Here is a 15123-nt window from a genome sequence, read left to right as displayed (position 1 = left end):
TATTGCCTTTATCTCCTGAACTGCTCAAGACACGACTTTCACCTCTGTTATTTTCTCTGTGCCTCTCTGCTTCAGACACAGGCCTAGCAGGGCAAAAAGTGATGGGTTTCTCAGGTTGGAGGAACAGTTTGGTTCTCTGGAGTAGTAGGAGCTGTCCGTGTGGTGTATTGTACATAATGTGTCCAAAATAAAAAAACATGTCCCAAAAAGGGATGTTTGTTTTCTGGAGAACCCTTTGCTCTCACAAACCTCGTGCTGGCTTGTATCACCAGTTGATAGCCTGCTTAATCACATGGACTAGTTTCATTTCAGCTAGCTTGTTTGGTGAGGATGTGAGGTTCCTCCCTCCTGCAGAAGAGGGGTATCCATCCCTCTGTGTGCTGGAGGGGTGCCTGGTGTTTGGGGACAGTGGAGTATCCTTTGACAGGGCAGAGCAGGAGCCACTTGGGAAACAGTAGAGCAGAGCACTTTATGAAGACAAAGTCATGTACATGCTTTCTTGCCTGTTCTTTCCCAGTTTTTCATTTCTGCATCATGCTCCACTTTCCTTTCAAACAGGGAATGTTCAGTTTGAAAGGCTCATGATTTTGTGGCAGAGTGGGCCAGGGCCAAGGACAATTAATTCTGTGCTAGGGATAGCTTGTGTTTATGTTCTTGGAATGGCTTTTGCTTCCAATGCTTGACAAATTCCCAAAGCAGGAAGTAGCATGGGTGTCTCTGCTTTGACCCTCATGGTGTTTTCCAGACCATTAATGCTGAGCTGCTTACACTTTCTCTGTGTCCTGTCAGTTCTCTCTGGAACACACACACATACACACTCCCTGCTCCACACCTGCCCTCTATTTTCCAGTCAATTTGACTTGCCAGAATGGACAACTTCACATCTGTGGGATGATTTGCTACCAGTGGCAGCTCCCCTGCTCAAGCAGGTATCCCGCATTGCCAAGGGCAGTGGCAGGTATGTGGGTGATGTAGTCCCTGAGGTGGCTGCAGCTGTGAGTTGTAAATGTAATTGACACTTTCCTTAGCTTGAGTTGCACCCATGGCATGTGGGCACAGGGTCAGTTCTGGTCAAAGCCTGTGTTTGCCGACTCATGAAGATGTCTGTTCTTTCTGCTGAAGCTCAAGGTCATACAAGCTCCTTTTTGCTATGCTCCTTTTTGCTATGCTCCTTTCTGCTAGCGAGCCAGCCCAGAGGCTGCTTGCTGCTGGTACCTACAGCTCCTGACCTCAGATCTATTTGACCTCTCCTGAATTTAGCTTCTAAAGTTCAGTTATTTGTTTAAATCCTTGTGTGATACTTCAGCTTTGATGGGCATCAAAGTAGCAGTCAAGTTCTTCAGGGCAGTGAAGGACTTTCTCAGTGTTTGGAGATGCCTCTTCCACCTTTCTCCTCCTGCCTGTCCTTTCCCCTTTCCCTTCATTTGGCCTACTTCAGCACTTCATCCTCAAGGGAGGCAGTTTAAACCAGCTGCAGTTTGCAAAGCTGGTGGCTCCAAGTGTCTGCTGGTTGTCTGTGGCAACACTGACGTGGTGGTACTTCCACCCAGGGTTGCCCTTGCCAGCAGCTTGGGCTCTTCCCCACCTTTTCCAATGCATCTCCAGACCCTCTGTTGATCCTCTGCAGTGTCATTGAGTGAGGAGTGACAAGCACAGTAGTGCTCTCAGAGTCCCGATCGACTCAAGAGGCAGAGTGCTCTTGAAAGTGCACTCATGAATAATATTCACGCGCATTAAAGTAATGGCTGTGAGTACTATTCACCACGTCAAGAGACGGAAAAGGCAGTCAGTAACTGAGAACTGAACTCCCATAAAAATCATGATGCTTAAACCTTTGTAATAAATCTGTCAGTCTTCTCAGACAGTGAGCAGAAAATCCCTATTAAACAAGCCAGTGACAGGGAGAGTCAGCTTGCTGAACAGCCAAACCAGCCCATCCTTTGGACTGTGGTTTGAGAGCAAAATAAAGCCCTGCCGATATCCATAGGGTGCTGTGGAAATGCTGGGACAAGCCTTGCTGAGTTGTCTGCCAGCAGCTGAGCAATCCTGACCAGAGATCAGCAGAAACACTAATCCAGTCTTGGAGAGAACAGGCACATTGTGCTGAGACTTGCAATGAACAAGCAAGTTCTGAAAAGATCAGGGATTTGACTATCAGTCTTTAAGGAAAGGTAGTATATCTCAAAAAAACCCCAAAACCAAAAAACCAAAACAACAAAACAAAACAGGAAAATGCTCTTTCTTTACCTTGCTTGCTTTTATTTATTTGAAAGTAGTGCTGCAAGATTAGCAATCTTCTATGAATTCAATAGCAATTTCATGATTGTATAGGAAGCATATTTGTTTTGGCTGTGGAATGGTTGAAGTAAAGTTTCTCCCTTGACATCTCCCCATTTTTTTTTTCATGACCCTTTAAAGTAACATTGTGCTTTGTTCTGGTTTCCTATTATTCATGAGCAATTCTAAGTTCTTCACATCTTCTCACAATTTCTGGTTGAATATAGGTTTCACATTGAAGTTGTTCTGTACTTTTTTCCTTTCTCGAATGAGCTTTGATGTGTCTGTTTGAGTTTCTCCTGCCATATGGTATTCTGCACTCAGAGCCATGATCCACACTGTTAACTCCTCACTGGTGTTTTCTCTTTTTGCATAGTTTGGTGGAACTCCTAAGCTGCATCAGAAATCTATTGGAAAACCATTTGTGGTGATTCTAATTCCCACAGCTTGGGCTTTATGACATTTTGTGCTGGCTTGAGGATGCTCCACTGCTGAAAAGCAAACAAGTCAAACTGTTCTTTCCTCTCGCTGTCTCATTGCCCTACATTTGCACCTTCCTCCTGTTCTGCCGTGCAGAGCCTGCTTTAAGACACAAACCCCACCACATGCATGAAAGGAGATGAAGAGGCTCAGTGTGTGCCTTCATGAAGCAATTGGTGTTTAGTCTCAGATACTTCTCATTTGCTGATGCAGAGATTTTACAATTGAGCTGGAAGATTGGCTCAATTTCAGTAACTTGTGTGAAATAGTAAAATACTTCTTTTTCTTCTGAATTCACATTCACTGTGGGGCAAGAGAGAACAATGTGTGGGCTAAGTGTGGTTTGGATAGAAGTGTTCAGTGCATGTTTTGATTATTTGCCCATTTGGAAAAGGTCTTAGACTTCACTCATGGGTACTGCAGTAACTGTATTTCAGGGCAGAGGCTCGTCTATCTATTATCTCCAAATGCAAACTGTTCAACTTACTAGGATGTGTATTTTTATTACATATTGCATTTTTATTAAAATGTGGTGTTGTAATAGGATTCCTCTTTCTTCAAGTAGGCTTTTAAATATACTTCTGTTTACATATACACACATATACGCACACATTAAAAATAATTTTGCTGTGGGGGAAGAGGGCATTGAGTCCAAAAAGCTAAGTTTTATATATTTTATTCATAAAAACAGATTTGCAACAATTTATTAAAAATTGATCTCATGCAGTATAAGGTTATACAAGAAATTCTTCATTTACATTTTATTCTGGCAGTTCCAGTCTAGTTTAAAGCATTTGTGCACTAACATCATTGGAAAATGCCATTGGGGCACAGCCTCTTCATAAATTTACAGTACATTTTTGCTGCAGTATAAAAGAACAGAAACATTAAATAGCTATATTCACTTGGTTGGTCTTGTTATCTGCAGTAAAGTAAAAAAAATGTCATGGGAGAAACTACAGTATCATTGAGACAAAGAATGTACTGCATGGTTTAAACCTAATAAACGTCACACAGTCAGTATTCACGAAGTTACAGACACACACACACACACACACACACACTCACCTCCAATGGTCCGATACTTCTGAATTATTTTTCTTTTCCTGCTAAGTTGGAATAATATTTCTACAGAGATCTTTGTGTATACATTATATACAATATTGTAATTTTCTCTTTTTAAAAATTAACATTCCTTTTAAAATAAACCAGGCCCTGATGATATTAATAATGCAAGAGAATACTGTCAACACACATTGAGTGACGACATCAGTGTTTAGTGCTTAAACAGAGTAATGAGTGCTAGTTTATCTGTGTTTATACTTACATGGTTTTTTGTTCTAAAAGCTACAGATATTTCCATAACCTCTCTTACTGTATGTGCCGAGTGAAATATTTTGTGATGCTCCTGATTTTAAGATTCAGATACATATTCATGTTGGTTTTGGCTTCCATGAGGTGTGTTTTATTTTTAATGGAGATTTATGCCAGCTTGTCAAAGCTGCAGTTAAATCCCTCAGCTAATGAACCCCTTCAGCTGTGCTTCAGTCATTGCTGATTTCTAAACCTTTGTACAAATGTCATTCCAAAGGTTTAGTCTGAGGGGCACAGGCGTTGATCAAAGAAAACTGAGAGCCCAGTGGGTGCTTCATGTGGTTTTCCTCCCTGTTTTTAGCAAACAGCCCTGGCAGTGAGAGGACACATTTCCAGTCCCTTGGAAAAAGAAGCTGCATGTGTCTCTCACCTGTGCCTAAAGGTTTGACTCCAGAGTTGGTCCAGACAGTACACCACTCTCATTCCTCCTAATTACTTTGGTTCAGGGAAAGGAGCTAAAGTACAAAATCCATTGTTTTTTCACAGTCCTTTCAGGATTCAGATAAAATACTCTATTGGTAAATTTGATTTGTCCTCTCTATTATCCGCTACAACTGTCACACGTACGCAGGTACGAAGCAAACATGGTGTATATTCACATCTACGTGCCCTGCAGGCTTTCCCTGCAGCAGCAAAGTGCTGTGCCCTAATCCCTCCCCCCAAGTCCACTAAATTAATTTTATTGTAATTATGTGTGACACAATTCAAACAAACTAGGAAAAACAATTCATCCTGTGACATTAAGACTTTACTACCCAGCTGTCCTCAGTTTCCTGAGTTGTTAGCCCTAGGACGTTTTCAGAGCGTTTAGTGTGTTATGGTTGGTGGTGTTTATTCTGAAAGAGGTGCAGAAACTTTGCTAAAAATGAAGCTGCAGATGGTCAGCAGTCACTACCATTGCCCCTGGAAAAGGGCGAAGTGCTCCGCTTGCAAGCAGCAGCTCTCCAGCTGGTGCCAACTCAGAGCTGGAGCTTCAGGCTCTGCTTGGGTTACACACACATGTGCAAGGTAAAGGTGACCCTGCCCACAGCACTGCAGAGTCTCAATGACACCCGAGGAATCATTTCTCACAATTTTTCTTTCCTACTCAACATCATCCCTGAAATGAAAAAAAAGCAAGACTAACCAGTGCAGAATGTTTCCAGCGATTTAACACAACTCTTGTAAAAATGAGTGTATCTATTTCAACATGGTGTAGCTCAACCACCGCATTCTCCTCACATGGATACAGTATAGAATTGCATGTTCTCAGCAGCCACATAAAGCTTAGTGACATTTGAGTGGTTTTATTTTTTCCTAGTGTCTTTTTTGCAAGATCCGTATATCCCAGCCTCCTTGTTGCTAGTAGAAATTTTGGAAGAAACATTTTTCAGTGACTTCTAGGTGAAGAAATAAAAACTCCATGAATAAGGCTACAGATCAAACTCCTTGTGTCCTCCTTTGCTTTTTCACACGAGTTGCATGGGCACTCCTGTGACGAGGGCCTCAGCGGTAGTTCCTCTGCGGTAAGAGCCAATGTTACATGTTTGTAGCAGAGTTCTAGGTCAGATGTTTAGTCCAGTCATCAAGTACTTAAAAGCAGTTCAGGAAGCACTGATCCCCCTCTCCTACAGCCCTGACACCATCACTCGGAAGGAGGGTGGCACGTGTCGGTGCCGAGGGCTGGCACTGGGGCTCACGCACGGGCTGGCACAGCTGGCGTCCACTCCTCCTATGGACGGCAGGTAGGCGTGGTGAAGTATGGGCAGCTGCAAGGACAGCCGGCGCTGTATGCTGCGGGACACAGGGAGAGCAGAGTTAGCCGAGGGCCAAAGGCAATACATTATACAGCTGATGTGTTCCCAGGCAGGGAAGTTCTCTGTGCCTGCTGCTGCGACCCAGAGGGTTAATGCCCAGAGCGCTGCGCTTGCTGATGTTGGACTATGCCACCATGATGTTGTTTTCCCCTTGGGGAATTTTTGTGACAGGTTAGATGTGACAAAGTGTGCTTTCTCAGCATCCCCCAACAACCTTCTGAAATTCCCAGGCAGATTCAGGTTAATTGTTAGACTGCTGATACCAGGAAAAGGGAAAACCTTAAGTTAGCAGAGAGCGTATGGCTTGGTGACCCGCACCCCTTTCAGAGTGATCTGCTGCCTGCAGAGCCCCAGCCAGCTGTGTAGACATGCATGAGGTCACAGACTGAGTTTCAAGGCATGCATCACTCAGCACAAGGATGTTAGTACTAAGGGTGGCATTTTTACATCTCCAGCTAAAGCAAACACAGGTGTGTGGTGGGGGGGAGTTGGGACAGATGGCTTTTTCCTCTTTTAAGTAGTTTCTCTTTAAAGTTTGGGCCTGTGCCTTTGAGGTGATAGATGCTTTTGAGTTCTGTCAGTCACTGCTATGGGACTGTGGAGCTGGCACTCCAAAAGCAGTCCTGCCTACCACCAATATCAAAATTCAGTGTTCAGGAACCCAACATTCTGTATCCATTTTTTCAAGTGGATTGACATCATGATAACTGGTACAATTTTTTTTTAATGGATACTAAATCATGGTCACAGGCATCCCATCTAAGCCCTTCCCTTGGAGAGGATGGTGCCATGAGAAAAGGGCTCTGCTACCCCTGTGCTGTGGATATACCTTTCCCAAAATCAAAATCCAATTGAAGTTTGCTAGTGTAAAAGATGTTTTCAGTCATTTTATCATCAGGATGGCTTTGCATTTGGAGACATTCATCCTTGAAATACAGAGGCACTTTCTAAAGAGAAGAGAGATGTCAAAGTGACTGAGCTGAACTGAAGACTGGCTTTTGGATTTCAGAACAAAAAAAGCCCATAGAAAGCATTGTGTCAGTATAATAGAGTTTTAAATTTATGTTTGCCTGTTATCTGATATAATGACAGTGTATAGACAGGCCTTTATAAGAGGTGCATGTTTGAAATCTAGCCTTTGGACAGCCTCTCTGATTCAGCACGTTTAATTGCTTTTCTTGCTTTGTGTTAGGTAGCAGAGACAGATACCAAGGCATCCATTGCACTGCTTGGGGACAAAGAAATAGAGCTTTTAAATTCAAACAGAAAGAAATGTAGTGTGCTTCTCTTCTGTTTCTTTATTACAAACTTTGGCTTGTTTATTCAGAGGTAGAGTAGAAATAACTGTGTTGTGCCTACCCAGGAAACTCTTTCTCATTGTTTCTCCACCTCAAACTCCCTTTAAAAGTTTCATGCAATGTTAGTCCTCAGTGGTGATCACTCTAGTGCTGGCAATGCATTCCTGGGACTAAACAAAATCCATTAATTGTTATTTTGCTACTGTGCTCAACTCTTTCTGGTGCTATCAATGAAGTCATGCCTTGTTCCCAAGGATTGCAGAGGTGGCTTGGCTCCCTGTTTCCCTGTGCTGAATCCTTATGAGCCTGATGCTGCCGATTGTCATTCTGTCTCTTGTTGAGGGGTCAAATGCAGAATTGCCTGTGCTTATTTTCCCACCAGTGGAAATGCTTACTTTGTTCAACTGTTACAGACTTCTCATTAAAGAGCTTTTTGAAGCTATTCCAAGAGAATCCAGTTGCATAATCAAGTGAATAGGATTGTTTTTTTCATCCATTTCAGTGTTAGCCATACCATGGACAAAGCATGTTTATTTAGCTATGCCAATGGTGGCTGCAGTGGGTGGCAAATTTTGCTTTAACTGTACTTAAAAGTTTATTTTCACTTGAAAACTTGGTTCCTGGAATTGGGGCAGAGAACTGTAGCCTGGAGACTTGCACACAATTCAGAGTGTAGACAAAAATTCTAGGGGGAAACATGAAACAAAACAAAGCAAGTAGCAAAATCCAAACAAACTTGCTATTTTCTCTTTAAGTGAAAGTAAATCTTTCAAGATTTATCTTGTGTGCCTTGCCTCACTCTTTTTAAGGTTTTTTTTCACAGTATCACTGATTTTCCCTTTTCCCATTCCTGCCATATTATGCCTATATTTTGGGTCAACCCTTGGTATCAATACAGGCAGGGGGATTAAGGGATTGAGGGCAGCCTTGCCAAGAAGAAACTGGGGGTGATGGTGGATGAAAAGCTGGACATGACCAGGCAATGTGCACTTGCAAACCAGAAAGTCAACCATACCCTGGGCTGCATCCAAAGCTGGGATGCTGCCTCTTTGCTCCTCCTTTGTGAGACCCCACCTGGAGTGCTGGATCCAGCTCTTCTTAGGAGAAGAAGGTGGATCTGCTGGACTGAGTCCAGAAGAGGGTCACAAAGATGATCAGAAGGCTGGAGGATGTCTCCTATGAAAAGAAGCTGAGAGAGCTAGGGATTTTCAGCCTGGAAAAGAGAAGGCTCTAGGGAGACCTCAAAGCTGCCTTCCAGTACCTAAAGGAGCCTTACAGGGAAGTTGGAGGTGGACTTTCTACAAGGGCTGGGAGTGAGAGGATTCTGTGTGAGATTTTAAAATGAAAAAATGCAGATTTAGACCACCTGTAAAGGAGGAATTTTTTATGATGAGGGTGGTGAAGCACTGCCATGGGTGGCCCAGTTGCCCCATCCCTGGAAACATTCAAGGCCAAACTGGATGGGGGTTTGAACAACCTGATCTACTTGAATTGTCTCTGCTCATTGCAGGGGGATTGGACTGGTTGACCTTTAAAGATCCCTTCCAGCCCAAACCATTATATGAATCTATAAATTCCTTTCAAGTTGTCCATACTATATATATTTATACATATATATGTATGCATATATATAGATATATGAAAGCATTTATATGGTCAAGTATTTTGGAGAAGGAATGGTTGGTATCAGTGGGTTTAGAATCACAGACAACCACTGAAGGAGATGGAAAGATGATTCCACACACAGTACCCACTCATCAGGATACTGTGTTAGAATAGGGTATATGTCCTCAGCTCTGTACAGAAACACCATTTATAAGGGAAACATAAAATCAGGTAAAACCTTGACTTCCAATGTCAATGCACACAGGAACACAGTGCAGTGGACATGGGAATGCAGGATACCACAAGGAGGGCCAAGGCATTTGAAATACATTTTGGTTTTGTAATAGAAAACCACTAATAAGGTCTATTGGTAAGTGGGGGAACTGAAACAAATTGCTGCAACCATCAAACATCTGAAGTTCTCCAGGAGCATGTAAACTGTGTCTAAGCACTCAGGGATTATTTCAGTTAATTCTGCAGCACATTAATGTTGATTTTTAGCAACTGCAGGGAAGCTGGGAAGTTCTAAAGGACCACAGTAAAGCAAGATGTTGTACTAGCAAGTAAACTAACCATTGTAAACCCACCTTATTTTAAAGGCAGATTTGAGTAAGATCATAGACTAATATAAATCACTCTCAGTGAAGAAATGAAATAACAAAGGCCTGTTCATGCTGAGGCATATGGCTGTAATGCACTAATTCAGTCACAACCAACTTTTTTGAATGAGGATTTTTTGTTACTAAAATTAACGTAACTGGCTCTGGTTATGCTTTGAAGGTTACAAAAAACACTGCATATAGAAATAGTCTGTTAAAATGGCAGGTTTTAGTGGGGTCCTGCAGAAATCTGTCATCACCTTTACTTAGAGATCTGGAATACTGTTACATATTGCGTCTGTTTAAATGAGAATGGTATAAATTTTAATGGTGCCAAAATTAACGACCTGCTGGATGTAGGTCACTGATGAGAAGGGACAACATGCAGGAATGAATGTACATAGAAGGATGTGTTTAAGGGTCACAGAAGATAAACCATTGAATGTGGCCATCTTGCTGATAAGACGACTGATGTGATCTTCAGATAAGTAAGAAGGGCTTCACATCAGGAAAGAGTTGACTTTGCCTGAGAGACAACTCATCCTACTGGGAAATGACTTACATCTACTCTTAACTGGTTCAGGCTGCTGTCTGGACCTGAGATGAACTGGCATGGTGCAGTGTCTATCCATACCGCTAAGCATCCCCCAGACAGGGTTTCCAGACTCCAGATTGCAGCTGAGCATTACCTGGGAGAGTACAAGCTGATACAGCTGTGCTAGGGAGTAAGCTAAGAAGCACAATGGGAAATCAAAGTGCAGGGCTGGAGTCTGTAAGCTGGCACTGTTTTGGCTACTATAGGAGGTGTTGGTTTATACTGTGCAGACAGTGTAAACAGGAAAGAAAGCAGTCAGCACCCACTTTTTACTCTTATTTGATGGTCTGACTGGGTATGGAAAATTTTACATGGTGGTATGGATAATCTATTGGGTCCTGCCTGGCAGGAAAGGGAGTAAGATACCAAGGGAATTGACAATCGTCTATATTCATATTCTAAGGCTGCTTTACATACAGACTGCATTTCCCTAGGTGCAGTGTTCTAAATCTGAGCCAAGCACAAAAACATTGTTCCCCACATTCTGATTAAGGCATTATAAACATCACCCGATCAACAAATGTGAAACAACTTCCTGCACTACTGCCTGAAGTGTGTGTATACTGCTGTGCCTTCACTTTGGGCACAACTGTAGAATAAGGGATCTTGCAATGAATCAAATGTAGCACTAATGGTAAGAGAGAATGAAAAATCCCAAATCAGCTCTTTTCTGGACTCTGTAAGAGCTTTCTTATTGGAAGATGTCAGGTCTCATGAGTGCTGACAAGCACAGGAAGCTGGGATGATTTTTTTCCCCACACACATTAAAGAGTTAAAATTTCTGCAGGCAAATTATTGTCTTAAAATCGTCCTTTCACAGGCTTGTGACCAATAGGAAACATTTTCAGACTAACGTCCTTGAGATTTATGCTCTTGAATAAGAAATAAGTGTCTTAGACTGTGTGACTTCCTATCAGATGTATGAAGTGAAATGAGAAAGACAGAAATTACAACTTGCCTTTAACTCCTTTTTTCTTTTTTTGACAAAAATTATACATTTAGCAGCCATCAAAAATCAGAGGTGCTGCCGGAGAAATTGAAAAACAAGCCCGGGGTGGAGAAGGATATCTTAAAGAGCACAAACTTTGGAGAGAGTCAATCTCTTGTCAAAAAGAGGGAAGTCCTGAAGACAGCTATACTCCTCCTCTCTGACAGGTCCACTGTGCCTGGGCAGTGTGGCTCTGGTACCCAAACTGCCAACTTGTTGTCAGGGAGGACACTGACCCTTGGACCTGGCACAGTCACAGCTGTGCAAATGCCAAATGACACTCTTTAGATTTAGCAGGACTTTATTAATTGCTTTCCATAAATGTCACTGACTGTTCAGATTTGTACTGACCCACTCTCCAGGACCTTTAGGAAATCTCAGTCTTCTCATCAGTTATCACTAGCCTAGAGGAAGTTCTGTCATCACCAAATGTTTTTCTTTTTCTTTGTCTGTATTAAAGCTGTATCGAGACAATTGGATTATCTGAGTGTCTGTGTTTTTCTTAGCATCTTTCTTAATGTAAGGGGGCTACATGTGGATGAAGCTGCATTCACACTACATTATTTCTGACAAATGGTGCTGAAAAAAACACAGGCCTCTAATAGCTATGCATTGAAGCACTCTGCTGACCCCATGAAGTCATGAGAGCTCTCTCAGCAAGAGCCCTGCTTTTTTGAAATTACAAGATATTTCATCTACTGTGGGATTTTATTTTTTTGTGCATATGTGTGTGTGTGGATTAGCTTTGCAGGTTTGGGTAGGGCTTTTTCTTTGAGTGCAAGGACAGATTTAGAAATCCACGTGTTTTCCTGCGCCAGGTAGTACAAGGCAGTAGCTACTATCTGCAATCAGGGTTGCTGCTGCTGATGTAACGTGACTCATTCTAGTAATCTGTTTAATTTATTCTGTTTTTAAATAAGCTTTTAAATTGCCCAGGAGTCTGAGAGCTATTAGCTCAGACACTGATGAAGCGATGCTCGTGTAGCCAGGCTGCCATGGGGAAATGGCTGATCCAGGCACACATGAGCACAGCACTTCCCTGAGCTCTGGCCCATGGCAGGTCCTGCTCAGCTGCTGGAGGGTGGGACATGAGTTTGTTGTATATGTTCCTAGAGAGAAAAGCTGACACCAGAAGACTCTTTCACCTCTGTAAAGCTAGCCAGTGTTTTGTGCCATCCTCTCCTTGTAGCTACAGCATTGTTTCTAAGGGAAACTACTTAGTGCAGGCTTTCCTATGCCAAAACTCAAGTCCAGCTGCTATGGCAACGTTGAAAAGCCCTCAGGACATTTTTTATTTCTCAGCTAGCTTAAGCGTGTAAAAGAACAAAATGTCTATGAACACCATGAGCCCCTCTGGCTGGTGTGTGGAAGGACTTGGACTTTTGACAAGAGTCATAAGACATCTGTGCACACATGTCCATCCTCTTCTCTCCTCCATACACTGGTGGCTGGGCACAGCTCATCCTGCAACTCTCTACAGAAGTTTTAGACAGCAAGCTGTGGATGTTTCCAACAAAAGAAAAGAAGCATGCTGGTTTGTCTTTGGGGCATCTTAGGATCTAAAGCCCCTGATATCCTTTAAGTTTCATTGGGGTGGTGAGCTGGTTGCAGGGAGGCACCACAGTACAACATTACTGCCTGCTGGTGCCTCAGGAGGTACCATTTACCTTCCCTGTTGCTGGTATTTCAGGCTGTCTCTGCAGCTGGGGCTGGCTGAAAACAATTACAGTGAAGGTCTTTCCATAAAAAAAATGCATGGAAGGGAAATACAAGCTTTGAAGAAATGTAGAAATTTAAATTAACATTTTGTCAGCAAGGTAATGATGTATACTTACTGTTCTGGAGAGTTGATGTCTTCTATGGGATCTTTGCTTGTTCTGGAAGGGTCTGAGCCCCATTGTGCTGGTGGATTTTGATCAAGATGATTTTTCAAAATGGCTTTCTCACCATCTGGATGGACAACACATTCAGTTTTACTTTACTGTGATCAAGTGATCATTTAAAAATTGCTCTGTTTTAAATATTCCCAGATATCCATAATGCCACAAAGTGAACTCATACTATCTATATTCCAACATAGTCTCAAGTTCATACTATCTATATGCCAACATAGTGTCAAGTTTTCTTGTGAGAGTTTGGTACTCTTATATTTTGGATGGTGTGCTCCTCCATAAAAAATACCATGAAGGAACAGAAAAGTAACAAAACCTCATTGTCCTTCCTTTGCTTCCCCCACCTTTAAAAAACCCTCACAAACCAACCCTTGTCATCCATGTCTTTGTAGCTATATCATGCTCTCTCATCTAGTCTTAGGCTTTGTGAAAAATTAATATAACTATACTATTTTTGCAGTTATAAATTGCAACCTTTTCATAAATGCTCTGTCTTAAGACTTTTCCTAGAAAAGCTATAATCTCATTGATGCATAAGCCCTTTATACTCTTACAATCACACAGGCAATTAAGTGCTGTCGTTCAACTATCTGCTACTGCTATCATTTTTAGCATGGAAATATGATTCACATCAGTTGCACTGGTCCATAGGGTGTCTGCAGCAAGGACAGCTAACGATGTCACTAAGCTTTCTTCTTTTCAGCATAGTGATAACAAAGAAGATCATAATTCTTGATTCCCCTGGGTGTCCTGGGAGTCTCTGGCTAGCTGTGCTGAAGCCCATGGCATCATTCCCCTGAGAAACATGGGTGAACACAGCCATTTTAAGAAACTCCTTTCTGTTCCTGCCCGCTTTTTCAAAGTCTCTTTCTGTGTTAAGCCAAATAAAATCACATGGAAAGCATCTGAATAATGAGGGCAGTTCACAGTTTTCATAAATAATTACAGAGCAGCTCCAAATCCATCACCAGCAGTTGTTTGCCACACAAACAGAGAAGCACTGATTGCCACAGGCATTGAGGCAGCAGGGAAGATGAGTCTAAGGTAAATTCTTGAACAGGGTTCTGGAGGATTTGAACATAACAATGGGTATGAGGGGGAAAAGCAGGAAAAGAGTGAAGAGAAAAGGAAAATGGCATGAAAAAGCCAGTACATTTTGAAGGCTTAAACTGCTTTTCTGTTGTACTCATGTTCAGAAGCCCCAAACAGTGCTCAGCTCCCAGCATGCTAGGAATATATATGTTATCAACAGGCACTGCAGGGACAAAACAAGCAGCAGAAACACAAAGTGAGGAAAGAAGCTGGAAGCCTGTTTTGAGGGCAAACTCCAACATCTCTAATTGCCCTCCCAGCAAGGTCATCCCTGGCATTATTTGATAGCACTCACTTCCTGCTGTGAAAAACCTAACAAGCAAGCAACAACCAAGTGTATAGGTAAGGAGGCAGAAAAGTGCAGACATGGGAATCACTACAGCTCAGAAGAGGAAAGAATATTTTTCACTTATGTTGCATTGAAGAGAAGGATCTGGGTGAGAAAGGAGGTGACCAGAACACATGAAGCTGCTTTGGCTGGGGCAAGAAAATGTCAGCAGAGGAGAGCTAAGGAATTCAGTTGTAGCAAGAAGAGTGTTTAAAATTAAGGATGGCAGAATTCAGTGATGGTTTAGATGTGAAGGGATTACAGCAAAGAGCCAAATCTGACAGTGGCTAAGATAAACAATGAGGTCTATCATCTCAGGGCAGCACAAAGTTTGCTGGTGTGGCATTTGCTGTCACAAGAGTTCAGTTTTTATTTTCTGCACACTGCATTTCTTTGTATATCAAGTTTGACATTTGCATAAAAGTCTTGTGATGTCTATAAACAGACACGTTGAAAAGAACACTTTTTACTTCCGTGATTAAAACCAACATTCAGTTCTGAGCTGATCTAAGCTGACAATGGAAACTGCTGACTTTTTGATATAGACCAAAGTAAAATTTTGAGTAACCCTTGTAATTAGGGATGGAAAAACTCTGTGATTTAATTATTTTAGAATTCCAACTCCTTTGGCCAAGATAAGAAATTTAACATTTTACAAAGCCACTAGAGATATAATTTTTCATCAAATGATTGGAAAATGCAACTGTTGCTGTTTGGGAATACGTTATTTAATATAATAATCTGTGTTGTACACACTAAAGGAGTTTCATGTACTTTCAGATGTGCTGTGTGTGAGAGA

The 15123-nt window shown here is 42.0% G+C and overlaps 1 protein-coding gene across 3 annotated transcripts in view; it reads right to left on the bottom strand.

Moving 5' to 3' along the window:
• Positions 1 to 3417: 3417 nt before the first annotated feature.
• GABBR2 (gamma-aminobutyric acid type B receptor subunit 2) overlaps positions 3418 to 15123 on the bottom strand; it is a 457467-nt gene continuing 445761 nt past the window's right edge. For all 3 annotated transcript variants that reach the window (XM_085052324.1, XM_085052322.1, XM_085052323.1), the window contains 2 exons: positions 12848 to 12962; positions 3418 to 5904 (listed from right to left, as the gene is read on the bottom strand). In XM_085052324.1, coding sequence (XP_084908450.1) covers positions 5739 to 5904; positions 12848 to 12962 — 281 coding nt within the window. In that variant the 3' untranslated portion in view covers positions 3418 to 5738. The remainder of the gene's footprint in view (positions 5905 to 12847; positions 12963 to 15123) is intronic.

This window comes from Lichenostomus cassidix, chromosome 2, assembly GCF_008360975.1.
Source record: "Lichenostomus cassidix isolate B80296 chromosome 2, HeHo_3.0, whole genome shotgun sequence".
Taxonomy (NCBI): Eukaryota; Metazoa; Chordata; class Aves; order Passeriformes; family Meliphagidae; genus Lichenostomus; species Lichenostomus cassidix.
The sequence above is the reverse complement of the archived record's forward strand: the minus strand, read 5'-3'. Positions and strand labels throughout refer to the sequence as shown.